The following is a 26777-nucleotide window of genomic DNA, read 5'->3' on the forward strand; positions in this document are numbered from 1 at the left end:
TTAAAATTGCCCGAGGACAGAAGGTGGAGCGTGAGGGCCTGCGTCAGACTTGCGTGAGGGGCTCTACGCGTGGGCTGCCGGCGTGGAGGTTCTGGTTCACGTGAACCGATCAGCACGTGCAGGGCACTCATTCCGTGCTTCTCCTGAAGCTTGATGGTGTCTGTCTGGTTTTACCGTCTCCCCCACACCCTGCCTTCCCGTGGTGTCCGAGGGGTATCCCCAGCGCCCCTCCTGGACAGCTGGGTGGTCTGGGGTTGACCCAGTTTTGCAGGTGGAGATGCATTTCCGCGAGTTCGTCTGTGTGGACGTCACAGCAGCAGCGAGTGCTCCTGACCCTGGAAGGGCTGGGTGCTCACAGGGCCCCCCGTAAGGCTCAGGGTGAACCAGCCTCCCCACAGTCCCAGCCTTGGGTGCAGGTCCAGCGTGTCTCCGTGGAACGTGGGGGGCGTTGTGATGATGGGCACTGGGGGTGCGTCCCGTGTGTCCGGGTGGTGCCTTCCCATCGGGGCCTCTACGTTCTCTGGTTGACTCAATCATTTGCACCAGTTTGTTTAAGGAAATTAATCCTGGTTTGGTCATATTGATCACAAATACCTTTCCTGATTTTGTAGTATTTTGATTTTTTAAAAATTTGTGTTTTTTCTCTATACACAAGTTTCCTGATTTCTATGATTAAATTTGTCCATCTGACAAGTCTTTGCTCTGTGGCTTCTGGGGTTTGCTTCCTTTTCGGAAAGACCTCTCTTGCTCCAGAATTATGAACAAACTCACCCACTTTGTCCTAGAACCCTTCCATGGGTTTACTGTGTGTGTGTGTGTGTGTGCGCACGCGTCAGAGTCCGAGGGCCACAGGCCAGCAGGTAACCCAGGCTCTCAGCCCTCCATCCAGCGGAGGCCACTCTACAGGCCCGCGGTCTCCTCACACGATGACACCCGCAGGGTCGCAGGAGAGGCAGGCTGCCCGCCTTCCTGTAGGTTAGAGGCCCGGGAGCTGCCCAGCACCCCCAGCCTGCCGCCTCCCTGCCTGGGCATGGCGTGGAGCTGGCCTCCAGCTCTGTGGCGGTCGCCGTGCCTGCCTCTGGGAGCGAGGTGGGTTCTCGTCCTGGAAACCGCAGACCTGAGCGCCCCCGAGGATGTGGACTCCCAGCTCAGCTCCCTTCTCTGACTCTTATTTTTGGAGCATAAAAGAGAACAGAAGTCTCATGTTCCATCTCAAAATAATATCTTTCCTTAATTCTATCCAGTTTAGCCAAAAATAGACCCACCCCTTTTCCAGGATGATAATCCAGCCTCTTGAGCTGGGAAGGTGGGAGGGGGCTGGCGGCGTGGGTGTTCGCGGCGTGGCTGTGGCCCGGGACCCGGGGGCAGCTGCTCTGTGCCGTGGGGGCTCCTGAACCACGCCGGTCATCCGGGAAGCCAGCCCCGGAGCAGACCTGTGCGTCCTTGTATGTGCGGCGTGTGTCTTCCTGTGATTCTTGGACGGCGCACCAGATCCCATTTCAACTCCTGGGCAGCAGCTCAGGGGAGGGCGCTGACCCCACCCCGGGTTGGGCAGGCGGGGGAGGCGCACGTCTGCAGGACCCTGGGCACCGAAGCCAATCCCAACCCCCTCAGCTCCGGGTGTCTCGTGACTGTATAAAAATCACCTTCCTGCATCTTTCCTGAACGTATTTTGCTGCTGAATTTATGCTGTTCTCTAATTGCACATCCACCTTCTAATTTTCTGTGCGCTGGAGAAGTTGGTGACCGAAAACCTGGTTTGCAGAACCTGGGGTGAAGGTCTGGGTGAGATGGGATGAGGCCTGGGGCGGGCTGCTATGTCCGCTCCGGTCGGCTCCTCATGAGTCCCTGCTGTGCCCTTGGCTCTGTCTTCACTGACGCCCATCCGCAGAGAGCCCGCAGCCCCGGGGAGACCAGGGCCTGGAGTTCCCTGTCGGCTCCCCTCTCCCCACCAGAGTTAGAGCATCTTTGCTTCTCGCAGAGCTGCGGGGCAGGAAGGCAGGGACCAAACAGGACCCAGGAGATTCTGGTTGGGGGCTGACGTGTCTGTACGGGGAGGGGTGGTCGGAGGGTGTTCTGACCCCGGAGAAGGCACAGGAGGTCCATCTGACCTAGAGTCCTGGGTGTGGTGAGGCACGTGTGGCCACGTGGGCACCGAGTGTGCAGTGGCCAGGATGTAACGTTGTTGGGGACGTGGGCCCAGGAGCCGGGAGTGCAAGGAGTCCAGACTTGGCTGCTTCTGGGGGCGCCCAGGCCGTCGGCGCCCCCGTGCTCAGGTCCCGACCAAGCGGCTGCTTTGCATTGCTTTCTCCTGGCACGCAGTCTAGACTCTGCTCCAAGACCATGGCAGGCAGTGACCAGCCCCAGGGGGTGGACTGCTCATGGCCCAACACTCGCTCCCTTCCCCGTGGGCTCCGTGGGGGCTGGCCCTGCATGGTGGGCATGCAGGCCTGGACCTCCCTGCCCCTCGAAGGCTGCTGGGCAGGCATGGGGCCGCACCCAGGACAACGTCCACTGGGCTGGGCCCCCTCGGTGCCCCCGGAGGCTTCAAGGTGTGAACGGTCGTGCCGTCCTTGGCCCCAGGAGCCGTGACCCCCCGTCAGGACTCAGCGTGTGTCCTCAGGGCTGGGCCCGGGACTCACTGACCTCCAGGGTCCCCTCTGGTTTGCCCCCGCCCCCTGCAGCTGCCGCTCCTCAGCTGGGATGCCCTTGGAGGAGGGCAGGGCAGGAGACTCAGCCCCGGGCCTGGCCAGCAGTGGCCCTGGAGCTGGAGGACCCGTGTGCCCACCAGGCTCTGCCCCGGGGTGTCTGCCAGCCTTCCTGCCTGGCCCAGCACTTGGGCTGCATTTGCCCAGGTTTGTTTTGCAGACAGGCCCGTGCTGGCAGGCCGGGGATGGGGCCCGAGGCCTGGGGGGGCTCATTTGGGCGAGGGGCAGGGGACACTTCATAGCCAGGCCCCACAAGGTCCCCTGCCTCGGGTGAGTGTCCCTCGGGTGGCCCCACAGGCTGGTAAATGCTTTGCCACCTTTCGTCTGTAAAATAAGCAGCCGTGCAGATTATTCATCTTAAATATCCGCTTCCATCCAGAGCGTATGCAAATCTCTTTTTAAGAAAAGGACTGAAATAAAACCGTGCACTTACTGTGAGGTGGAATTTAAAATAGCAACTTTCCCGAACAATGCTGCGTGGCTTCTATTTATCCAAACGCAGCATGGGACCGGCGCTTGACTGAGACGCCAGCTGCCCGGTGAGGTGAGCCTGCCCCGGGTTATCAGCCGGCCCCAGGCATGCAGGGCCCCCGCCTGGCGCACCAGGCCCCCTGCCCCTAGGGGCATCCTGCCATTGAGTCCCAGCCTGGTCAGCGTCACATCCCCAGGTGACCACACCCAGCCATGGACCAACTGTCCTGGGGGACCCAGCTCTGGGCCCCTGGGGTCTTAACCCACAGGCAGAAGCCGCTTCCTGCGTCTGCCCTGCTCCGGGGGCCTGGGGAGCTCTGCTCTGCTCTGCCTGAGTGCCCTGACCACTCCTGCCCCATCCTATGCGAAGGCCCCTCGGGGTTGCAGACCCGTGCAACCTGCTCCTGGACTCCAGCCTAAATGCTTCATCTTATAAACGGTGGGATCCCCTTTGTGGCCCCAGAATCCCACAGATCTTAAATAAGTCCCCGAAGCCCAGTGGCTGGTCAGGGAATCCACCTGGGAGGGAAGAGCCCTGCTGGCCGGGGTGGGGGGGCGGCAGCTTGAGGTTCGTGTTTCACTCCCTCACTTGTCACTCACTCTCTCACTCACTGCCTCACTCGTTGACTCTCTCGCACACTCGCTCGCTCACTCACAAGCTGCCCTTCGGGGCAGAGGGCCCGGCTGGTGCTGCAGAGGAGGCTTCTCACTGAGTCCCGTCAGGGGTACCACTGTCGCCCCAACCTGGATCCACCAGAAGCTCGGGGGCAAACCGCTTCCTCTGCTGATGGGAGGCTGCCCTCTGGGTGAGGCCCTTTAATGAACGCAGAAAGTGAAAGTGGAAGTCGCTCAGTTGTGTCCAGCTCTTTGCGACCCCGTGGACCGTACAGTCCCTGGAATTCTCCAGGCCAGGATACTGGAGTGGGCAGCCATTCCCTTCTCCAGGGGATCTTCCCGACCCAGGGATCGGACCCAGAAAAGCACCACCAGACCACACCAGTGTGTTTGAGAGCTGTTCGAACTGATTCTCGGTAAGGGTCAGGTGACCCGTGGGATACTGTTAACTGATGGTGAGTGCCCCTCCCCCCGTTTGGCGAGGCCAGGTGCTCCCAGGTGGATGGGCAGCCCCGAGGCTGGCAGCTCTGATCTGTGAGCCGACACTCGGGAGCCAGAGCCAGACGCACGGCTGTCAGCTCCAGGAGCGGCCTCTGAGCCTCTGGGGATGAGCCAGTCCATCAGCCAGCCAGGGGCCCAGCAGGCAGGCAGGAGGTGGGGGCGGGCGCGGCTCTCAGCGGGGCAGGCGGTGATAAATGGCTGCGAGGCCCCATGCTCACCTCCACAGGCTTCTCCCCACACTCCCGCCCCGGGGCTCAGCGGGGTCTTCCCACAGCTCAGCCCCTGCGGGATCCCAGTGAAGCAGTTCCAGGCAGGACGTGGCTGTCAGCCCTGGGGCTGGCACTCCATCCAGCCACTGTGCATGTACACTCACCAGACACACGCGGGCACACATGTGCACACAAGTGCACACGTGCTCATGCACACACACACACGGGCACACACGCACACGTGTGCTCATGCACACCACACACACACATGGGCACACACATGCTCATGCACACTCACCACACACGGGCACGTGGGTGCACACGTGCTCGTGCACACTCACACATGGGCACACATGCACACGTGTGCTCATGCACACTCACCACACACGGGCACGCGGGTGCACACGTGCTCATGCACACTACACATGGGCACACGGGTGCACACGTGCTCATGCACACTACACATGGGCACACGGGTGCACACGAGCTCACGCACACACACGGGCACACATGCATGCGCTTGCTCATGCACACTCACCACACACATGGGCACACACATGCTCATTCACATTCATCACACGGGCACGCGGGTGCACACATGCTCATGCACACTCACTATACATGGGCACGCAGGCACACATACTCGTGCACACTCACCACACACACTCGGGCTCATGCACCCACTGACACATACACACAGGCACACACCTGAGTGCACGTCTTCACACAGGGATACACATGTGGGGAGCTGCAGCCACGGGCACGCACACACAGTGTGATCTGAGTGCATCACGGGGCTCCAGAATAAAAGTGAGTTATGCGTGTGCCAAGTTCTCCCATTTTGTTCAGGTTTCGAGGGACCCCCAAAAGGACACCAGTCCCTGTCCCCAGCACGCTGCTCCTAAAGTGGGGTTGAGCCCCTGATCCAGCTGGCTCACTCTGTCCAAACGGAGCCCAGACACGCGTGTCACTAGCCAGAGAAGCCTCAGTGGGGGAAGGGCGTCAGGAAGCCTGGGGCTGGGCTGGAAGGTCCCAACTGTGTGACCTTCTGGGGCACAGGCTCCGGGACGGCGTGGGTGGGGAGGGCGGAGGGTCTGCCCTGGGGGGCGGGGCAGGTGCACAGGCTGAGCGCTGCGCTTTGGGGTCGCCCTGGTCGCCTTGACGGAACGGTCTCAGAACGAACCCACCCCCACATGGGCCAGACGTCCAGCTGAGATGATCCCAAGGCAGTAGGCATGGGGGGCATTCGCCAGCCCCTGCCCTGGCTGCCCTCTGCCACGGCGCATCGGTGAGTGGCAGACATAGCAACTGCAGCTGCTCTTGGCTTGTGCCCCCGGCTCCCCTCCCCACCCCCAGGGACCCGGGCTGGCTGCTCACGTGACGTGATGCTCCCATGGTGTCTGTGCTCTGGGAGCCCCTTCCTGCCGGCTGAGCTCCCCCCAGTACCCCTGTCCCCCAGGGCCAACCCCCCAGCCCCACGGTGGACCAGCCCCTCGTCCTGAGGCTTGGGCTCCGACCTGTCCTGCTTGGCGCCCTGTGACCGTGGGCGAGTCACTCAGCCTCTCTGATCCCGTCTCCTGTTCTCTGACTGTGAAGGACTCTTTCCTACAATATAGTAGGTTGGGTACCTAAAACTCCCCTCTACAAAATATTCATAATATGTATTCGTATGTTTTCACTGAGCTCTAATTACAGGAAAACGCGCAGAGCCGAAGGGCACAGCCGATGGGTTTTGAGTCCGAGTCACCAAGACCCACCACCCCCCGTCCAGATTCAGCCTTTGCACTGTTCGGAGGCCTTTCCCCCCAACCCCCGCTCTGCTCCAGGCGGCCCCCGCCACCCCCGAGGCACACGCGGGTGCTCTTTCTGTCACGACAGATTAGTTTTGCCTGCCCTTGAACTTACATAATCAGAGTCATACCCGACGTGCGCTTCTGAATCTGGCTCCTTCCATTCAGTGTGGGATTTGAGGGACTCATCCATCTTGTTCTGTATGGGTAGTTTGTTCTTTTTTTAAAAGAAAATTGCTGAGTGCTGTTCTATATTGTACGGATATAGCTCGATTTCCTTATCCAGTCTTCTGCACGTGGGCTCTTGGATCGTTTCCAGGATGCGGCTGTTAGGAATGAGGTTGCAGAGAGCGTCTCCGTGCAGACATCTGCTTGGTTTCTTTTGGGCAGATATCGAGGAACGGGATCGCGTGGTGGCTCAGCCAGCGCACATTTTACCTGGTGAGGACGTGTGGGGAGTTTTCCACACGACCCACGGGGCTCCGTTCCCAGCAGAGCGTGTGGGGTTGGCTGTCCACGTCCGGGTGGCCCCTGCCATGTCGGTGCGTACTGGCTGTCCCGGTGGGAGGCGGTGCTGTCCTGTTGGGGGTAGTTTACGGCGCCTGGTGTCCAACAACGTTGCGCGTCCTTTCCTGGCTCGTTGAACTTTTGTACACGCCCCTCTGTGAGGAGGACGTGGACGCGGACATCTGTCCACGTCTTCGCCTCCTTTTAAGTTGTGTGTTTGCCATTTTATTAGTGGTCTCCTAGTGTTCTTTATATAATCTGGTTACACATCCTTGGCTGGAAACGTGTTGCAAATACATCTCCTAGGTTTGACTTTTCATTTGCCTCGTGGTGACTTTTAAAGAGCACACATTTTAAATCTCAACGAAGCCAAAGTTATCCATTTTTTTTCTTTCATGGTTGGTGTTTTGGGCATTACCTCTGAGAAATCTTTGCCTGTCTTTAGGTTGCACAAATATTACCCTGTATTTTTTCCTAGAAGTTTTGTGCTCGGAACGTTTGTGTCTGCGTCTGGAGTCCATCTAGAATTATTTGGGGGCGTTTCACAAGGCACATTAAAGTCCGTGTTTTTCCTGATGGCGGTTTGGCGGCTCTGGGTCCCTTTGCTGAAAGGCAGATGTTGCGCCTAGGCCTGCATTAGCGCTTTGGTCAAAGGCCGGTTGGCACGGGTGGTGCCAGCTGTTTCTGAGCAGCCTGTCCGTCTGTCCTCACACGAGCTCCACAGTCTTCAAACCAGATCCAGTGAGTCCTCTAAACGTGCTGTTTTTTTAACGAACTATATTGGCTTTGCTAGATTATTTATATTTCCAGATAAATCTCAGTACTTGCCTACTAGTTTCTATTTTAAAAGCCTGCTAGGGTTTGGACTGAAATTGCACTGATTCTACGGGTAAGCCTGGGGAGCAGGGATCCCGTCACACTGTTCACCGCTCCCACCCTGGGGCAAAGGGCCCCCGTCCGCTGATTTAGCTCCTGTAATTCCTCTCAACAGTGATTCATTGCGTTGCATGTGTGAGTGCTGCGCATTTTTCTTCAGATATTCTTCTGTGTATTTGATGCTTTTGCTGCTATTGTTAGTGCAATTTAAAAAGATCTCAGTGGTTCGTTACTATGTGTTAGGGATCTAATACATTTTTGTAGACCTTGCACCTGTGGCCTCTTTTAATTCACTTACTGTTATAGCCCTAGAAGGGGTTTGTAGATTCCCTAAGACTTGTTCGGTAGACAGCTATGTCACCTGTGAATCAACACACCTTGACTTCTTCCTTTCGAATTTCCCTTAAACTCCTCATGTTGCTGGCTGGGGCGGGGCCGTGTTGAGAGAAGTGGGGAGTGGCCAGCCTTGCCTTGCTCCCCAGCTGGGGAAGGTGTTCCCTTTGTCGCCATTCTGTGCGGTTCAGCTGCTGACCTTTTGCAGATGTCCTCTCAGTGGAGAAGTTCTGCTCTGTTCTAGCTTGCTGAGTGTCTTCATCAGGACTGGCTGTAGACTGTGTCAAATGCTGTTGTATGAGGCATGTTAACAGGTTTACTGAGCCATGACTGACTCACAGGAAACTGCACTTTCTGCATCTGTGGAGGTGATCGTATGTTTCCTTCTCTATTCTCTTAGTGCAGTGTGACTCAAAGCAATGGATTTTCAAAGTCAAACCAACCTTGCATTCCTGGCATAAACCTCAGTCGTGATAGGTTCTGTTTTTCTATATTGCTGCTAACTTGCTGTTGTTTTATTAAGGAATTTTATATCTATGCTCATGAAGAATATTGGTCTTTAATTTTCTTTTCTTGTAATGTCTTTATCAGGTTTTGATATCAGAAAAATACTGGTCTCATGGAAAGAGTTAAGAAGTGCTCATTTTCTCTGTTTTCTGAATTAGGTTGTGTAAGATTGTGGTATGTTATTTCTTTCCTAAAAATTTGGTGGACTTCACTGCTAAAGTCACTGGGCTGGAGTTCTTCTTTTCATATGATAATTTTCAACTGTGAATGTATTATTTTAAAAAACAGATATAAGGCTGTTCAGATTGTATTTATTTTTGTGTTAGTCTGGTAAATTATGTATTTCAAGAAATTTTCTCATTTCATCTACATGGTGTAACTTGATGACATAAAGTTGTTCATGATCTTTGTATACTATCTTTTAAATGCCTGTAGGATCTATAATGACATCCTCTTTCTAAAATCTTTAATATTTGTGTTTTCTCTCTTTTTAAAAGATTTACTCTTCCAGAGGTTTCATGGGTTTATGAACCTTATAAAAGCAGCTCTTGGCTTTGTTGCAGTTCCTGAATTGTTTGTCTCCATTTAACTCATCTCCAGCATCTCTTGGCTCTGTTGCAGTTCCTGAATTGTTTGTCTCTATTTAACTCATCTCCATTCTTTACTAGTTTTTTCCTTTATTTTATATCCTTTCTTCTTCTTTTGTTGTCTTCTTGTTTTGTTTTAAATTTATTTATTTTTGATTGAAGGATAATTGCTTTTCAGTATTGCATTGGTTTCTGCCATACATCAACATGAATCAGTCACAGATGCCCTGTTTTCTGATTTAAGAACTTAGAGCTTCTCCTGGAGGAGTAAATGGCAACCCATTCCAGTGTTCTTGCCTGGAGAATCCCATGGACCGAGGATCCTGGTGGGCTGCCGTCCATGGGATTGCAGAGTTGGACACGACTAAGTGACTTACCACACACGCACTTAGAGCTATGAATTTCCCTCTTGCATCCATCAGCTGCCTCCTAAACATCTGATGTATTTTGCTTTTAAACTTGTGTGTCCTTGACAAAGTAGCCCCCAAATATATGAAGGACCTGCTGAGAAGAATCAATAAGCCCAACGTTGCAGTGGGAGATTTCAGGATATTTCTATCATTTTTAGGTCAAGGAGACACAAGTTGGCAAGGGAATCAAAGATCACAATTACGGTGAACACAATAGACATTTGTAGATTCTGCATCTAGTAACTGGAACATACGTATGTTTCTAAAACAGAAAAGGTGGGAGGGAGGTTCAAGAGGGAGGGGACATATGTATACCTATGGCTGATTCACGCTTATGTATGGCAGGAGCCAACACAATATTGTAAAACAATTATCCTACGACTAAAAATAGATAAATTAAAAGACAAACGAGAAGCTCCTGTAAAGCTCGTGCTCGCCCGTGTCTGGCTGCTTTCTCTCAGCAGGCGCCCCTGTGAGACCCGGCTGAGGTGCTGGCTGCTGCCGCAGTCCGTTCTTTCCCTTCTGTCTGGAACTCTTTGTGCGAAAAGATCAGCGTCGTTGATCCTTTCTGCTGATGTTGGGCATCTGGGTACTGTCCAGTCTGTGACTCTTCTGGATTCCTTGTGCATGTCTATTGGTGAACAGAGGTGTGCGTTTCTGGGTGACGATTGGCTGGGCCGTAGGATCTTTTTATTTAATTTTTTAAATTTTTAATTGGAGGGTAATTGCTTTACAGTGTTGTGTTGGTTTCTTTTTTAAAAAACTCAATTGATTTTGGTTTGGGGGCTGTAGAATCTTATCCACTCAACTTTTCCAGCTACTGACCAACGGTTTTGGAGTATCGTGCAGTCGCAGCGCCGCCAGCGGTGCTGGGCACAGCCTGGCCAGCCTCTGTTTTGGCGGCCTCTTGTAGTTTCAGGCTCTGGTGGGTGGGTGGAGCCCCACCGCGGTTTGTTTCTGCATCCCTGCTGGCTGAAGCATGGAGCTCCGTTTCCTGTTGGTTGGGCTGGGCGTTAGGACATCCTCTTTCATGAGGTGCCTATTCAAGACTTTCGTGCGTTTTCTGTTGTTGTCATCTTTTTCTTGTTGATCTGTGGGAGCTCTTCACATGTTCTGAATGCTGGGGATAAATGTATGGCAAGCACACTCCCCCTCGGAGGTGGACCTTGCTGCCCTGACGGGGACCTGTGACCAGCTGCTCCTGCCTGTGGTGCAGTTCCCGGGTGTGTGCACATGTGCGTTCACACCGATCAGTCTTGCATCTCAGGGTTTCATTTGCTGTGTGTAAGTTATGCCTCAGAAAAGCTTGTAAATACGTCGTCCGACAGCTGTGCAGCGTTTGTGTGGAGAAATGTGGCCCTAAGTAAGGGAAGGGTATGAGTATGGGAAGGATGCCAGCTTTCTCCAAACTGACATCAGACTCACCGAATCCAAAGAACTCGACACACTGATTGAAAATGTTTGAGGAAGAGCATGGCCCTGGAGAAGAGGGGGCCTCAGCGAGGTGGACGTTAGCGGTCATCACCGAGTGGACGCTGAGGGTGTGAGCTGTCAGCGCGGGACGGCCAGCAGGCCTGGGGAGGACGCAGAGCCAGCCGGGACCGCAGGCCCACGTGGCCCTGGCTCAGTCGGCAGCAGGCTGGACGGGGGGCTCTGACCTCAAAGGCCTTCGGTGAGGAGCAGATGGCCTGAGAGATGGGCAGGCCAGGCGTGGGGCACATTGCATTGACCAGCTCGTCCCCCATCTCGGTTCCAACGTCCTGGCTGCAGCCTTGGGCTCCAGTGTGTGGGGACTGTCCACTCCCCAGCCTTCTGTCCCACCCCTGCTCTGTGCCCAGAAGCCCCACTTCTGTCCAATGGGCCAGGCCCGGCACCTGTGATGGGAGCTGAGTCCCCAGACAGCTGGACCGAGGAGGGGCCGGCCTGGGCTGCTGGAGGGTCGGCTCCCGTGTCTGCCCGGCGGCAGTGCTGGGCCAAGGAAATGGGTCACTGCCTCCAATCCTTTTCTGAAACGAGGCTGGATATAAATAAAATGCAGACTTGATGGATGAGGCTGGGGTTTTTATGAATTTTGTATCGTCTAATGTCAGGACAAGCTGCTGTAGCTCTACACGTGACTTACTTATCCTTCCATCGAGAGAGAATGGGGTTGAGGACTGTCCTGCCCCAACCCCCCCAGGGCGATTGCCCTGAATAGGCAACGCGGGCCTGTCCTGCGCAGATCCTGTGCCGTCGCGAGTCTCGTGTTCGATGACACCGATGTGTTAACCGAGATGAACTCCACATAAACTCTACCGTGTTAAACTGAATGAGTTGCAGCTTTTGGTGCGTTTCTGCCCGCCCGGAAGCTGCCCTGTCCCCTGCATTGTCCTGAGCCCGGCTGGCCGTTCCCTCTCAGGTGGGCCTTCAGGGTGTCTGTCTCCAGCTCAGCGCGTGGGGGCCCGCTGGTGTGTGGGCTGAGGGGCCTCTTCGTCAGGGGCCCCCGCCACGACCTGCAACCTTCTCCTCCTGGCACCAGGGCCTGCCCACACTTCCTCCCTGAATCAGACTCGAAAGTGTGGTGATGTGCCTGGCTCTGAGCCTTGTGACCGTGCGCCCCGACCTCGTCCAGAAGCGGAACCATGGCAACTTCCGCGGCCTCTGTGGGGTGGGGACGACAGTTAACCGGCTGCCCGGTGCTGAGGGATCTGGTCAGGCAGGTGTGAGCCCGACACCCCCACTGAGGGGCGGCCCATGTGTGTCCTCCGGGAGGCCGGTTACATCCCTGCCCCGACGGAGAGCATGTGCAGGACTGCGCTCCCAGCTGGCCTGACCCCCCACACTGAGGAGCGGCCTGTGTGCATCCCCCGGGAGGCCAGTTACATCCCAGCCCCGATGGGAAACACATGTGCTACCAGCTGGCCCGGGCATCTGGGGAGCTGCAGGGGAGGCACCCAGGTGGGGTAAGGCTGGGCTCCCACCCACAGAGATGCAGTTTAGTGCTATATGAGTGGCACAGCCCGAGGTCCTGGGATGGGGGCCTTGGGGACCTGGGCTCGAGTGGCTGAGGGCACAGGTGGGTTTCTGCACACACAACCACACACGCATGTGTGTATAAGCATGCAAACACAATGCAGACACACACATGTGCACATACACACCTTCCTGGGCAGGCAGCCTGTGGCACCCCCACCCTGGCACCCTGGGCACTCGATTGCTCATGGATCCCCTGGAGCGCCCCGGCTCCGAAAATCCAGAAAAGAGTAAGTGCTGGTGAGGGTGTGGGGGACGGTGTGTGTGTGTGTGTGTGTGTGTGTGCACGCGCGCACTCAGTCGCTAAGTCGTGTCCGTCTCTTTGTGACCCCTTGGATTGTAGCCCATCAGGCTCCTCTGTCCATGGCATTCTCCAGGCAAGAACACTGGAGTGGGTTGCCATGCCCTCCTCCAGGGGATCTTCCTGATCCAGGGATCAATCCCGTGGCATCTTCTGTGCCTTCTGCATCGCAGGCAGATTCTTCATCGCTGAGCCACCCAGGAAGCCCGGGGGACAGTGTAACGGTTCCTAAAAAAGACTGAATCGCCGTTCAATCCAGCAGTTCCACTTCCGAGTGTTCATCCAAAGGGCTGAGAGCAGGCCTCAGAGAGGACCCTGCAGCCCTTGTCCACGTCGAGGAGACGTGGAGGCAGCCTGGTGTCCCCCGGGTGCAGAGATAGGCCGTGGGCTCTCCATGCCCTGGAGTATCCCTCGGCCCCAAGAAGGAAGCCCATTCTGGCACGTGGACCTGGAGGACAGAGGCTGGGCGGTGAGCCCCGCGGCAGAGCCATAGGCCTGTGTCCGTGTTCCCGGCACTGCTGCTCGGAGGCACCTGGGGCCTCGCTGCCCCTCGTTTCAGTTCCAGCCCTCGGTCCACCTGTCCTCCGTGGGGAAGGCGGCAGGGCCTCGGCCGGGAGCCCGAGGCTGCAGATGGAAAGATGTGGGCAGATGAGCGTTTTCCAGCCCCTGAGCCGAGATCGGCATCTCGCCACGTGCGGGCCTCAATCTCTTGCCAGGCCCTTCCCGTGTCCCCAGCCGTCAGGACCGTCTCCTTTTCCGTCCAGGGGCCGACTCCCTGCACGCAGCCCAGGGCCTGCCGTGCCGCCCGGGGTGCAGGTCCTGCTCTGATCACATGTCCCGCCAGGCCCGCTCTCAGGGGTCGGGGCTGGGCTGGTGCGGATGCAGGCCTGGGGGGCTGCCTGTTCCCATGGTGCCTGGCTCTGACCCTCTCCCAGCGGTCTGCGCCCTGGCCCAGATTCTCTTCCTAGAGGACCCAGTGCTGTACTGCCAGAATTGGCCCTCAGCACGCAGGAGGCACACTCCCCAGAATCCACTCACGTGTGCTGGGGTCTCCCACCGTGCTGAGGAGGGCGGGGTGCCCAGAAGGCGGGGCGGGGTCGTGTCAGGACAGGGTTGGAGTTCTGTGCTGGGCAGACCTGCCTTGGGGCTCGGGGTTCTGTTTGGGCTCCTCCTCCCCTCCCCTGCCCCCACCCCCAGCTAAGCCAGGGCGCCCCTCCCAGAACCCGGGGCCTTGGTGCTCTCCCGTCTGTCTGCACGTCTGGTCTGCGGGCCCTGGGCAGCTTTCATGGCTGGTGAGGGGGCCCGGAGTCCTGTCCTACTGGCACCGGGTGAACCCAGCTGATGGAGGCAGCCAGAGATGGGCCTTGGGCTGCAGGACCCCCTGGGTGGCCCGGGGGTGGCACCGCTGCCCAGTCTCGACAAGTGGAGAGCCTGTCCGCCCCAGGCGACCTCCCTGTGGCCCCGAGGAGCTGGGCCCAGCGGTGGAGACACTGTATCGATCCAACTGTCGGCTTAATCACTAATTCATGACAGTTCCGGGGCTCTGGAGACGCTGCTGTCAGGCGCTGGAACGCGCTTCAGACTCTGGAATGGGATGGGAGCCAGGATAAAGAGGGGGGCCTCTGCAAGGGTCCCCGAGGCCCTGGGTGGGCAGTGTGGCCTCGGCCACCTGCTGGTCCCCAGCCAGCCATGCGGCCCCCCGCCCCCGGACCCCAGGCGCAGACTATTCCGGAACCTGGGCCCCCAGAGGCCTGCACTCTGCCTCCTGGCAGCTGCCACATCCTGGCGTGTCTGTCTCTCAGAGGGACGGGGTGAGGGCATGCCCCTGCCTTCCGGCGGGGCGCCAGGCTGGCGGGAGAGGCGCAGTGGGGGAAGGCACAGGGCTCTGGGTGCCCCACCCCCACCAGACGGGCTGGGGGCCATGGGTGGACACTGAGGCCCAGAGTGGGCAGTGAGTGCTCCGAGGGGCCTGCAGGGGCTTCCGGGAGAAGGGCCTGAGGGTGCAGGTGGGCCGGGCCCCTTGGGTGCAGGAGTGTCTCAGATGGACGGATGCGCTGGCCTTGGTGTGGGGGTTGCCGGGAAGATGGCCCCCACCCCGACAAAGGGCAGAGCCAGGGCCCGGGGGCTGCGGGAGGGGTGCTCGGGCTCAGAGGAGGCCTGTCCCCCGTCCAGGGGCCTGCCCGTGCCTCCCGGGGCAGGACAGTGGAGGGGATGGGGCTGCCTGATGGGTCCTCCCCCTCTGGTGGGCGGTGCATGCACTGCTTGGCGGTCGCCCGGTGCCCAGGAGCGGCCTGAGGGTGCCCTCCCCGCTTCTCGGGAACCTGGTGTGCCGGCCAGAGCGCACACGATTCCGTTCTTCGCCCTTCACCTTCTCGTCCAGGGGTCTCCGAACATCCTCAGGGCCCAAGGAAGCCCCTGGTCACAGGGCCTCCTGCTAAGTGGGACGGGCAGCGGAGAACCGAATCCTTCTCTTCCTGGGTCCCTCAGAGATGCTCAGGAACGCCCGCCCCACACCCTGTTGCTCTGAGAAGTAAACATGATGTTGACCGTGGGGCCCCAAGGACGGCCTGCTCCTGGCCCCTGTGTCTCGGTTCCCGCAGACCTTCAGCGGGGTGGACGAGTGGTGATGAGCAGGTCAGGGCCTCGGCATGTCTGTGAGGCGCCAGTCTGCTGACCAGGCCCCTGCGTGTGCCTGTGTCCATCACAGGAGGGCTGGCTGGGCACCCCAGGAGGTGGAGTGGGCACCCTGGGAGGCTGGCCGGGCACCCCGGCAGGCAGGGTGGGCGCCCCGGTAGGCAAGGTGGGCGCCCTGGGAGGCAGAGTGTGTGTCCTGGGAGGCTGGCCGGGCGTCCCAGGAGGCGGGGTGGGTGACCCGGGAGGCTGGCCGGGTGCCCTGGGAGGCGGGGTGGGCGCCTCGGTAGGCAAGGTGGGCGCCCCAGGAGGCAGGGTGGGTGCCCCGGGAGGCTGGCCGGGCGCCCCAGGAGGCAAGGTGGGCACCCCAGGCGGTGGGGTAGGCCTGGGCCCGGGTGTGTGGCCAGACGGGAACCACTCTGTGGCCACACAGGTCTGCGGGCCTCGGAAGCGTTGGGTGATTTTCTCTGACGGGTTTTCTGGGTCAGCTCAGTCACCTTGGGCATGAATGTCCACGACACGTGACATGTGGTTTGTGACCACCCTTCCCACGTGATCCCCGCTTTGGGGTGGGTTCTCTCGAGGCCAAGAATGCTCTGAGGGCCTAGGTGCCCAGGGGAGGTGGGCTGGCCTGGATTCCGGGCCTGCCCCCCGGACGCAGCTGCTACGCTGTCTTGGACCACGGGGGGCAGGAGGCGGGGGCAGGGGCCGTGAGCCGGGCTGCCCCCCAGGCCTTGGGGAGTGTCCACCCCTGGGCTCCCGCATTCTTGCTGGTAGCCACGGTGGTGACTCACGACTCAGCCGTCTATTTTTACTCTGCCTTGCCTTCCTCGCTGGAGGCAGCTTTGTCTGTTTTAAGAAAAGCCCCAGCCTGTGGGAGCAGTGCGGTCTGCACCTGGAATCGGAGGGAACCCTGCGTGCTGCATCCATGGCTTGTCGGGGGGGGCCTCGGCCCCATGGGGGTGGGTGCTGACCCGGGTGCTGAACCCTGACAGTGGTCGGTGCCAGGGCGTCCCATTCTCGTGTGGAAAAGAAAGCTGGGCCAGGCATGCACGAAGCGCTAATGGCTTTATCGTGGGGAAAAAGTGTTCAGACGTTACTGGCCTTCTTGCTTCGGGTCTGGTGGTTCCTGCCCAAGAGGCAGCTTTTGACTTTCTCTGCTGCTTCGCTGGGTATTTGGGGGGCCGCTGCCCCTCTCCTCCCTACCCTCGTCTGCCCGAAGCCTTCCCCTCCTGGCCACCAGCGGGACCGACGGTGCAGGCTGAGGGCGACAGGGCCAGGCCCCCTGTGTCCGGGTGGTACAGGGACAGTAATAAGTCTCCCTGGACACAGGGCTGTCCGAGCGTCGACCCCGCTTCCAGAAAGGAGCTCCTTGCGTTTTCCTGGGGATGGTGGTCTCCTGGGGAAGACCTCAGACGAGAAACACCCCATCTGGGAACATGGCTGAGGACCCCGTGGGGAACAGAGCTCTGTCTGGGCCCCTGGGCTTTAGTGCTGAGACGGTAATAAGGAAAGTGGCCCATGACCCCGGGGCTCAGGCGGTGATGGTGGCCCAAGCAGGGCCCGCAGAGAGGATGCTGTGGGTCCCTGCGAGGCCGTGGGTGCTGCTGGGAGCTGTTGGCACCAGGACCCTTGTGGAACAGAATCAAAACCTCCTTCCTCCCATGCTTAGTTGGCTGGGTCAAAATGGCCTATTTTCATAGCAACCGCTGTGCTTCCGATGGCCAGCTCAGCACATGAAAGCCCTCCTTGAAGAATGAGTGTTCTCAAAACCCTTGTTTTAAAATATTTATCCACCTCAAGAGGAGTCTGTGCCCGTGTGGCCGCGGGGCCCCCTGGTGTCCTTGCGGGCCCGAACAGACACGTGCAGGACTCAGGTTCCCGGCAGAGATGGGTCAAGGTCAGACAGGACTGCTGGGGCCTCTTACGGGCGCTGTGAGCCGGGAGGTGTCGGACGCAGGGACAAGTGTGCTGAGCGTCCCGGCGACGCCCCTCCCCCTGGAGCCTTGTTCCTCTGCTCGTTGGCACCGGGGCCCCCAGCGCCTCCCTGGGCCGCAGGGCCCTGCCCAGCAGTGGCCGGAAAGTCGGGAGGAAAGTGGACACGGTGTGCCCCACCTCCTCTCTGCCCTGGGACCCCCGCCTCTGTGCACATACACGTTCCTCTGTTGGCCTCGGGGGTCCGGCAGCCCCAGCCCCCTCCTCTGGTTGGTTCAGCGCTGGGGGACTTGACCTGCGTTTTCAGGGTGCCCTCCGTGACCTGGTGTGAGCGATGCGGCTCTCACTGCATCCTCCGGATTGCAGCCTCGCTGTCGCAGACCCACCCCCTCTGTTGTGACAGGTCCCCGGCAGGGGTCTCCTTAGTTCCGCTGTCATCGAAGGCCCGAAGGAGAGCCAGAGGTGGGCTGAAAGCCTCACCCTGGCACCGGGCAGGGGTGGGGGGCTCACGGGGCGTGCCGTCCTGCCCAGAGTGGGTCCAGAGGCTGCTGTGTTGCCAAAGCCAGCCTGGGTGCGGGAGGGGCCCAAAGCAGCCTCTGGGTCTCAGGTTCTCAGGGGGCTGTGAGGCAGGGTCTGGGGATGGGTGGGAGCCTCCTGTGTGGTGGCCCTGTGGGTGGGCAGGGGCAGACCAGGTATGGGTGTCAGGGTGGAGCCGTGGTCCATGGGTCCCCGGAGCCCCGGTCACTGGAGCTCAGAGTGACCCTGGTCAGTGGGTGGGCTTGAGGCTCACCTGGAGGGGTCCAGGCCAGCCCCACCTTGGACCACCTTCAGGGACAATCCCTGCTCGTGGCTTCTGGTCTGACGCCGTGTGCGCCTGCCAGGCACTGGGCCTGCCCCGGAACTCAGACCCAGCGCTCCTGAGACGCCTGGCAGCCACACCCAGGCTCCCTTCCCCCACTTCTAATGGGCAGCTGTCCTCATCGTCCGCCACGCGGTCTGCGGTCTGGGATCTGCAGCCATCCTGCTGGTGTCTCAGGAAGCAGGGAGAGCTGTGTCAAAACCACAGGCTGGCACTACTGACTGCCCGGTGCAGACCACAGGCCGGGGGGGCCAGGCCAGCTCCCGGAGCGCTCGGCCTGCCCCACGGCCTGGCTCGGTGCTCGGGGCCTCTGACGTCTCTGCCGACCCACCCACTCAGCCCCGCGAGGAGCCCCCTTACGGGCAGGCACGGGGCTGCCCTGTGCTTCTGGCTTCTTCCTTAATGCAGCTTCATTCCCATTTTCTTCTGCGGGAAACACGAAAGTCTGGGATTCGTGGTTTTCTCTAAAAGCGACGATTTGTTTGCTGAGCACCTTGCCAGCTCATGACTCAGAGGCACCCGTGCTCGGGGCTCTGCTGGGGCCGTGGGCAGCAGGGCACGCAGCGCCCAGGGAGGGAGGCACCACTGTCTGCCCCGGGCCCCTGTCTGGGCGGCCTGGCCCGTGCACAGGGGACGTGCTCCATAGACTCGGCGGTGGTTCCTGCAGTGGACACGGCCCCGGCCCCGTCCTCTGCTCTGTGCAGAAGCAGCCAAGCTGTGCTGACCGCGGGCACACGGGCGAGTGAGGAAGGAGCCGGGGGTATTCAGGTGGCAACTGGCCGGATCCAGGAGCGGACTGGGCAGGCGGGTGGGGGGCTGGGCCCTGAGCCCCGCAGACCCATTCCCCAGCTGCTCGGTGCCCCGCCCCGTGCCCCGACGCCCCACCCTCTCCCCCGCTGCCCACGGGGACCTCCTTAGATCCCGAGGTCCCGCGGGTGCCCGGGTCAGAGGGCAGTCCCGAGATGGCTGAGGGACACTGTCTCTGTGAGGACCAGGTCTCCCGCGCCTGCCTCACGGGGCGTGAGAGCTGTGCAGTGTTCCCGGGTCTGGCCAGTGCCGGCCTGCAGGCTTGGAAGGGCTTCTCGTGGACGGGCCTGTGCACAGGAGAGCGTGTCTCAGGAGGCCGTGACAGTTATAAACACTGGACTCTCCCTGGGGCTAGGGGCTCTCTGTCAGACTCCATGGAGAAAGTCCACGGAAGTGAGGCCTTGAGGGGTCTCTCTTAGACAGTGGGCAGCTCTGTTACCATCCCGGGGCCCTTACAAGCTCTCCTCGAGCTGGTCCGGAGACACCTGCGGGGCACAGCCCCCGAGGCTGCGGGAGGGGTGACTGAGGGTCTTTGGGAGTTTGCGGTGCCTCTTGCTGGGGGCTGCTCTGGATGCCGTGTGCTCTGATCATGTCCCGTCTGTGGGCAGCGTGGCCTGGCCTCCCCCTACAGTGCGCCCAGGAGCAGGTGCTGCCTGGCCCCGGGGCCCCCTCTCTGCCTTGGCTCAGGCCCCCCCTGCAGCACCATGGCTGACCTGACTCCTCTTAGGGTGAGGTGGACTGCTGGGTGCCTGCAGGGGCGCCTTGCAGTGTTGGGGGGCTCCCTGAATTGTGGGGGAATCCCCAGAGTGTCAGGGGCTCCCTGCAGTGTTGGGGGTCTCCCTGCAGTGTTGGGGTCTCTCTGCAGTGTTGGGGGTCTCCTTGCAGTGTGGGGGCTCCCTGCAGTGTGGGGGCTCCCTGCAGCGTGGGGGCCTGGTGGGCACCGGTCTTGCCGCCCCCTCACCTGGCACCCCTCTGCTCTCTCTGCAGTGAACCTGGACCACTTCCAGATCCTGCGTGCCATCGGGAAGGGCAGCTTCGGCAAGGTAAGGCTGAGGGCGGGGCTGGCCTGGACGCGTGTGGGCGAGGCCAGCCGCCTGGGTCTGGTGGAGCGTGTGGGTATGCTTCCCGCAGGGCAGGCCAGCGATGCTAGGGGCCTCGGGTGGGCTGCCCCTGAGCCCGCCACCGCTAGGCTCTCCTGGCCCAGGTCTCTGGGTTCCTGTAGCTCGGCCGGGAGCTGGGGGTGCAGATGGCACATCCCTGGGCTCTTCTGGGGCTGAGATCCTGAGGCCACTTGCCCTTCACATGAGCCCCGTTCTACAGCAGCAGCAGAGCGGCTTGAGCCCAGGAGGGACGTGCTTGAGAAGCCGCTCCGTGGGGGCCGGCCCCCTGTGTCTGGAGCCCAGAGGCCAGGCCTGTGCTGGGCCATCCCTCCAGGCGGGCAGGGGCAGGACCCAGGTGGCGGCCACGCAGCCCTGCCCCACACTGGCTGCTCGAGCCCGTTCTCCACTTTCTCGTGGCCGGATCCAAGCTCCTGATTGCAGCCTTATCCTGCCCGGAGATCGGGGGTAATTATAACTCCAAGAGGCTGAACAAGCCTCTGCAAAGGTTAGAATTAGCTCTCGGGACTCTGCCTGACGGGCCTGTTGTAAATGAGTCACTTCTGAAAGGACAGTTGCTTTTCGGCTCCGAGGCTGAGGCTCCGTGTCTCAGCCCAGGAGGCTCGTGCCGGCACCGCGATGCCCTTGCCCACCCCCCGGCCCCACGTCACACCCAGTGCTGCCTCAGGTTATGGGCTGGGGGGATCATAAGCCAGAGAAATGAGCCCCTCGGCACAGAGGCCCTGGAGTGCTCCGTGCGTTACGAGGCGAGGACTGCTACTGTCTCTGGGGCCAGGACCCAACTGGTGGACCCTGGCCTTCTGTCGGTTGTGCAGAGATGGTTGATCCAAAAGATGAGGTTCTTGGTTGGTGAGTGTGTCAGACTTTGATGGCACCTGGGACAGTCTCTGCCACCTGGCCTCTCCCAACGGAGAATGGGGGTGTGGGAGGTGGAGCCTAGAGGAAGCTGCCTCCTCCACTAGGGGGAAGGTAAGACGTCAGCCAAGACCAGGTTTGGGAGGGATGGCTTCGGGATCAACCAGGTGTTCCCAAAGCGGGCCTGGGAAGGAGACTGGGGACCCTCAGGGCAAAGACTGGCCAGGGGAGGTGAGGCTGGTGAGGCTGGTGGGCCTGGCGCTGTGCCGTCCTCACCCCCCACCCCCAGGCTGGGCCCTCTGCACCCCTGCCCGGCGATGGTCCTCCCGCCTCACGAGCACAGCGGGCTGCCCTTCTGCCCGCAGTCTCCGCCGGCCCCAGGATTCTGGCTCCTCCAGCCAGGTCTTGGCTTTGAAAAGCCGGGTCCCAGAGATGGATCTGTGTGCAGTGGAGAGACAGGAGGGTCCAGAGACGGGGCTGGCATGGGGTGACAGGAGGGCTCAGAGACGGGGCTGCCGTGGGGTAACTAGAGGAAGCGTGGGGTCCTGCCAGGCTTTTATCTCAGATGCAAGTCACTGTGTAATTCTAGGGGAGCTTCCTGCTTCCTAATTGGGCCCCCAGTCAGGCCTCCAGGGGTCCCTGGGCCGTGGGGCCAGGTGCCAGGGTGTGTGTGGAACGTGGGCTCTGGTCCCTCCGCTTCTTCCCGTGGCTGGGGCGGTGTCCCCGCCAGCAGAGGGGGTGAGGCCTTGGAGTCTGCTTCCGTGTGCAGGCAGGGCCGCGTGTGCTGCTGTCTGCGCGTGGCCTTGTTTCAGAGGGTGTGCGAGGGCTCAGGCGTGCCCGGACGCCCAGTGAAGACTGGCCTTAGAGACTGCTGGGAGCCACCTTCAACCCAGCGGGTGTGAAGGGCAGCCGCCCCGACGCACCCCCACACCCCCGATGGATGCAGGCACAGGGGCTGGCGTGTCGTGTGACCTGTCTGTCCCCGGCGAGGTGGCTGTTCACCTCATGGCGGCTCCACCTTTAGGGGAGAGTGCCTGGAGATGGATTATCCAAACTCGCTGTATCCAGTCCTGAGGGCAAGACTGGACGTCGTGTCTGGTTTTGCTTCCAGTCTTTTCCGACAGTAAGTTACCCGTCACATAAAAGGTGCCGCCGAGCCGTGTTTAAGTGCCAGCTCAGTGGCATTAAGCGCCTCCCTTCTGTCTTGTGGCCGTCAGCCCGTCACCCCTGGGCTCTCTGCATCCGGTCCAACTGAACCTCCGCACCCTGTTAACAAACCCCGTCCTCCCCCAAGCTCCAAGTCCTCGGAGAAATCGTCTCCCAGGATAGAGGGCCTTGTTTTCCGAGGCAGAATGGAAGCCGTGAGTGGTGAGAGCCCAGCCCGCGCTGGCATGGGGGTGGACAGGGCTCTGTTGCTGGGTCTTCCGGGTCATCTTGGCCACCCAGCTGCACGAGGAAGCTGGCCTTCCTCAGAGCAGAGAGGCCGGGCGGGAGCGTTCAGCTCCAGGCCCCCATGCGGCGCTGGGTGTGGGGGCTCCCCCGGCCGTGCCAGCGGTGGGCCTCGGGGGGTCGGGTGAGCACCGCGGTGCAGCTGGGCCGTGGGCCTGCGTGGGCCACCTTGGTGTCTGTACATGAAATCTCAGACTGCAAGGGACACCTCGGTCCAGAGAGCTGAGAGGGGGTGAGCAGACGAGTGAGTGTCCTCGGTGCGGGTGGGTGGGGCTGGCGGGCCCCCCGGGAGGCTGGGCCCGCTCATGGTCTCTGCCCTCCCGGGCCCGCTCTCCCTGGCTTGGCTCAAAGTGACCTCCAGGCAGTTGTGGGGGACCCTGGGGGTCAAACCTCTGCCTCTGGGGGCCCCAGGGAGTCCGAGCATGGCCGGGCTTAGCCAGCTGCCACCTCGAGCAGGTGTTTGGGAAACCACCATGTTAAAGAAGTAGTTGTTACGAATGGTAAACCATCAGCATATTACTTTTTTGTCTACAAAGGTTGGTCCCCCCCAAAAGCAGAGATGTCCATTGGGCTGGCCTGCGTGTGGATGCCCCAGCCCTACCTCCCCTCCTGCTCCCCGCCCCTCCTCCCGTCCCAGCCTGGCCTGGCCTGCGGCTGCCCTGGGGAACCTCAGACCACCCCTGGCTCAGGGGTGGGAACACCAGCCCCATGGACCAGGCTGCAGACACCAGACTGCCGCCTCTGCCCGCCCGCCCACTGGGGCTGGCGTGTGGGGTCTTCTCCACCTCTGCCCCAGCTTCTGGGTCTGGCTTATTAAACACCAAACTCCCAGAGGCCTGTTTCTGTGGGATTGGCTGTGGCTTCGTCTCTGCTGAGCTCACGAACACCAGGGTAGCTCCAGCCTCAGGACTGGGGAGTCCTGTGGGTGATGGAGGAAGGGCCCCTCATCCTCTGCTGGGGAGCCCCCTGCCCCCCACCAAGGTGAGCTCTCCCCAGTACCCTGGATTCGTCCTCGTAAGGACCCCACCCTCAGGCTAAAGCAAGGCCACCCTCAGATTTCTTTCTTCTAAACATGCCCCTCCTCACCCTTCCAGCTGGGGGCCCACTGGGATTCAGTCCTTGGCTCTGAGAAGCCCCCAGCCCCTACCTGTCACTGGATCGAGAACCCCCCGCCCCACCCTGGGGCCCTAAACTGGCGTGGGCACAGCTGTCAGGAAGCTCCGCTGCCCTGCCCACCTCAGCATGTGGACGGTGCCCAGTGGGGCCTGAAGGAGAGCCCTGGGCTTTCCAGGGTGGCCGCTGACCCCTGGGGCCTCATGGCAGCTCCGCTTCCCTGGAGGATGGACCGCTTCCCCTCCTTGACCCCTCCAGCTGCCCTGGGGCCCAACTCAGGAGCTGTGGCCTCTGTGCTCTGGTCCCCTGGAGTCCCCGCCGTGCTCTGGTCCCCTGGAGTCCCCGCGGGTCTGTGTGTCCCCCGCCTGGACACCTGTCTCCCTATCTCGGCCCAGGTGAGCCTGACATGTGGCCAGACTCCAAGCCCCTCTGTTCCTGGCTGCCCTGTTTTCCACACATTGGCCGTGGGCCCCTGACCCAGGACTTATGGGGCTCCCGTGGGGAGGGGCCTGGGAGGAAGGGTCTGCCTGCCCGAGGCCAGGCCCTGCCTCCTTCTGGGGCCGTTGGGGAACCTGGAAGGGCCCAGTCCAGCCTTCAAGCTGCATCCAGGCTCCAGCTGCCCAGAGCAGAGCCCGTACTCAGTGGCTGCCAGGAAGTAGGCTTCTTTTCAAGTGTGACAGGCGTAAGCTACCCCCATAAGCCTGGGCCTCCCCACTTCTGTCCAATTGAATGACCTGGCTGCAGTTTACTCCAAGGCAGATCATTTAAGGTGGAATAATTAAGACTTGGAAAAAATCGATCTGTTTTTCTGTGGGTGTTGGTGATGGCCCAGCCTTCAAATGTGTCTCTGCCCGTGTTGTGTGTCTGTGTGTGTGTGTGTCTCTGTGTGTGCCTGTGTGTGTACATGTGTGTGCCTGTGCACATGTGTGTACCTGTCTGTGTGTGTCTCTATGTGTGTCTGTGTGTCTATGTGTCTGTGTGTGTGCCTGTGTGTGTCTGTGTGTGTGTGTGTCTGTGTCTGCCTCTGTGTGTATGGGTGTGTGCCTGTGTGTACATGTGTGTACGTGTCTGAGTGTATCTCTATGAGTGTCTGTGTGTGACATGTGTGTCTGTGTGTACGTGCGTGCCTGTGTGCGCATGTGTGTACATGTGTACGTGTCTCTGTGTGTTGCTGTGTGTACATGTATGTATGTGTGTACCTGTGTGTCTGTACCTGTGTGTGCTTGCGTGTGTACATGTGTGTCTCTGTGTGTACATGTGTGTGTCTGTGTGTACCTGCTTGTGTGTACGTGTGTGTCTCTGTGTGTACATGTGTGTCTGTGTGTCTCTGTGTGTGCCTGCGTGTGTGTACATGTGTGCATCTGTGTGTATATGTGTGTGTCTGTGTGTCTCTGTGTGTACCTGCTGTGTGTACGTGTGTGTGTCTATGTGTCTCTGTGTGTGTGTACCTGTGTATGTGTACACGTGTGTGTGTGTGTACCTGCGTGTGTGTACATGTGTGTCTGTGTGTCTCTGTGTGTGCCTGCGTGTGTGTACATGTGTGCATCTGTGTGTACATGTGTGTCTGTGTGTCTCTGTGTGTACCTGCTGTGTGTACGTGTGTGTGTCTGTGTGTCTCTCTGTGTGTGTACCTGTGTATGTGTACATGTGTGTGTCTGTGTATCTATGTGTGTGTGTACCTGCGTGTGTGTACCTGCGTGTCTGTGTGTCTGTGTGCCTGCGTGTGTGTACATGTGTGTGTCTGTGTGTCTCTGTGTGTACCTGCTGTGTGTACGTGTGTGTGTCTTTGTGTCTCTCTGCGTGTGTACCTGTGTATGTGTACACGTGTGTGTACCTGTGTGTGTGTACATGTGTGTCTGTGTGTGCCTGCGTGTGTGTACATGTGTGCATCTGTGTGTACATGTGTGTGTCTGTGTGTCTCTGTGTGTACCTGCTGTGTGTACGTGTGTGTGTCTGTGTGTCTCTCTGTGTGTGTACCTGTGTATGTGTACACGTGTGTGTCTGTGTATCTCTGTGTGTGTGTACCTGCATGTGTGTACGTGTGTGTCTGTGTGTGTGTGTGTGTCTGTGTCTGTGCAGCGGGGCCTCCCCAGCACCGTAGGCAAGGTCTGTTCTGCATCCAGGAAACTGGTCTCCAGCCCCAGGCCACACTTGGCAGGGTTACCGCAGGACCTGCTGATGGGCGCTCGGAGCCCCTGAGCGTGTGGATCAGGGCAGGCTCGGTTGAGGGGCACCCCCCGAGCACCTTCCAAGACCACGCTGACCCTCAGGCTGGGGCACGGGCTGCTGTGCAGGTGGGGGCGTCCTTGGCCCTTTTTGCTGCTCCTCCCAAAAGCTTGGACTCTCTTCCTGGGGCTCTGGTTACCTGAGGACACGGAAGCTGTGTGTTTACTTTTAGATCAAACGTCTGTCGCTTCCCCACCTTCTTCCTGGCGGTGGGTGGTGGGCGGTGGAGGCAAGAATCAAATACCCGCCCGCCTTCCCAGATGCAACCTGCCCAGGAGCCGCTGCCTCCCCGCTCCTATCACTGCCTCCCCCTCGCCCCGCCTTCCTCTCCTGCCCACCCGGCCCCCTCCTCGGGCCTCCAGGCAGCCTCCCTGTGTTCTCAGGAGGCCGTCCTCTCCGCCGGGCCCACCTGGGGCTGTGCCTCACTCTGGCCTTCCTCTCCTGCCCGCGGGCCTCCTCCTCGGGCCTCCAGGCAGCCTCCCTGTCCTCAGAGGCTGTGCCTGTCCCTGTCCTCACCTGGGCTGTGCCTCACTCTGGCCTTCCTCTCCTGCCTGCCCGGCCCCCTCACTGCGTTCTCAGGAGGCCGTCCTCTCCGCTGGGCCTGCCTGGGGCTGTGCCTCACTCTGGCCTTTTGTTTACAACCAGTGTTACTACTGAGATACTCAGAACAAAGAAAGCATTCCGTTTTGGAAAAGCACTTCATCTGGAATGGAGCGTTTTTTAATCGGCCAACTCTGCTGCTCTGTCATCCGTCCGTCGGAGTCCTCGGGGCTGCACACTGACTCGGGGACTCCGTTTATTCTAACCCGGGGCCTTCAGCGCGTTTACAGCCCGGCTCGTGCCCCTGCACGGCATCAGCTGCTCTCATGTACTCGTATTTCTCGTTGAACTTTCAAATATGTTTTGTCAAGCTCAGAAATAACCTCACTGAAATTTGGGCAGGACTTGCACCTTAAG

The 26777-nt window shown here is 59.8% G+C and overlaps 1 protein-coding gene across 4 annotated transcripts in view; it reads left to right on the top strand.

Annotated features, from left to right (window-relative positions):
- The window catches only part of STK32C (serine/threonine kinase 32C), a 71846-nt gene that overhangs the window by 18398 nt on the left and 26671 nt on the right, over positions 1 to 26777 (top strand). For all 4 annotated transcript variants that reach the window (XR_003508857.1, XM_027528907.1, XM_027528909.1 and 1 more), the window contains exon 2: positions 20047 to 20102. Coding sequence is in view for 3 of the 4 variants with exons in the window: in XM_027528907.1 (XP_027384708.1) it covers positions 20047 to 20102 (56 nt within the window). In the remaining variant the exon portion in view is untranslated. The remainder of the gene's footprint in view (positions 1 to 20046; positions 20103 to 26777) is intronic.

Source organism: Bos indicus x Bos taurus, chromosome 26, assembly GCF_003369695.1.
Source record: "Bos indicus x Bos taurus breed Angus x Brahman F1 hybrid chromosome 26, Bos_hybrid_MaternalHap_v2.0, whole genome shotgun sequence".
NCBI classification, from domain to species: domain Eukaryota; kingdom Metazoa; phylum Chordata; class Mammalia; order Artiodactyla; family Bovidae; genus Bos; species Bos indicus x Bos taurus.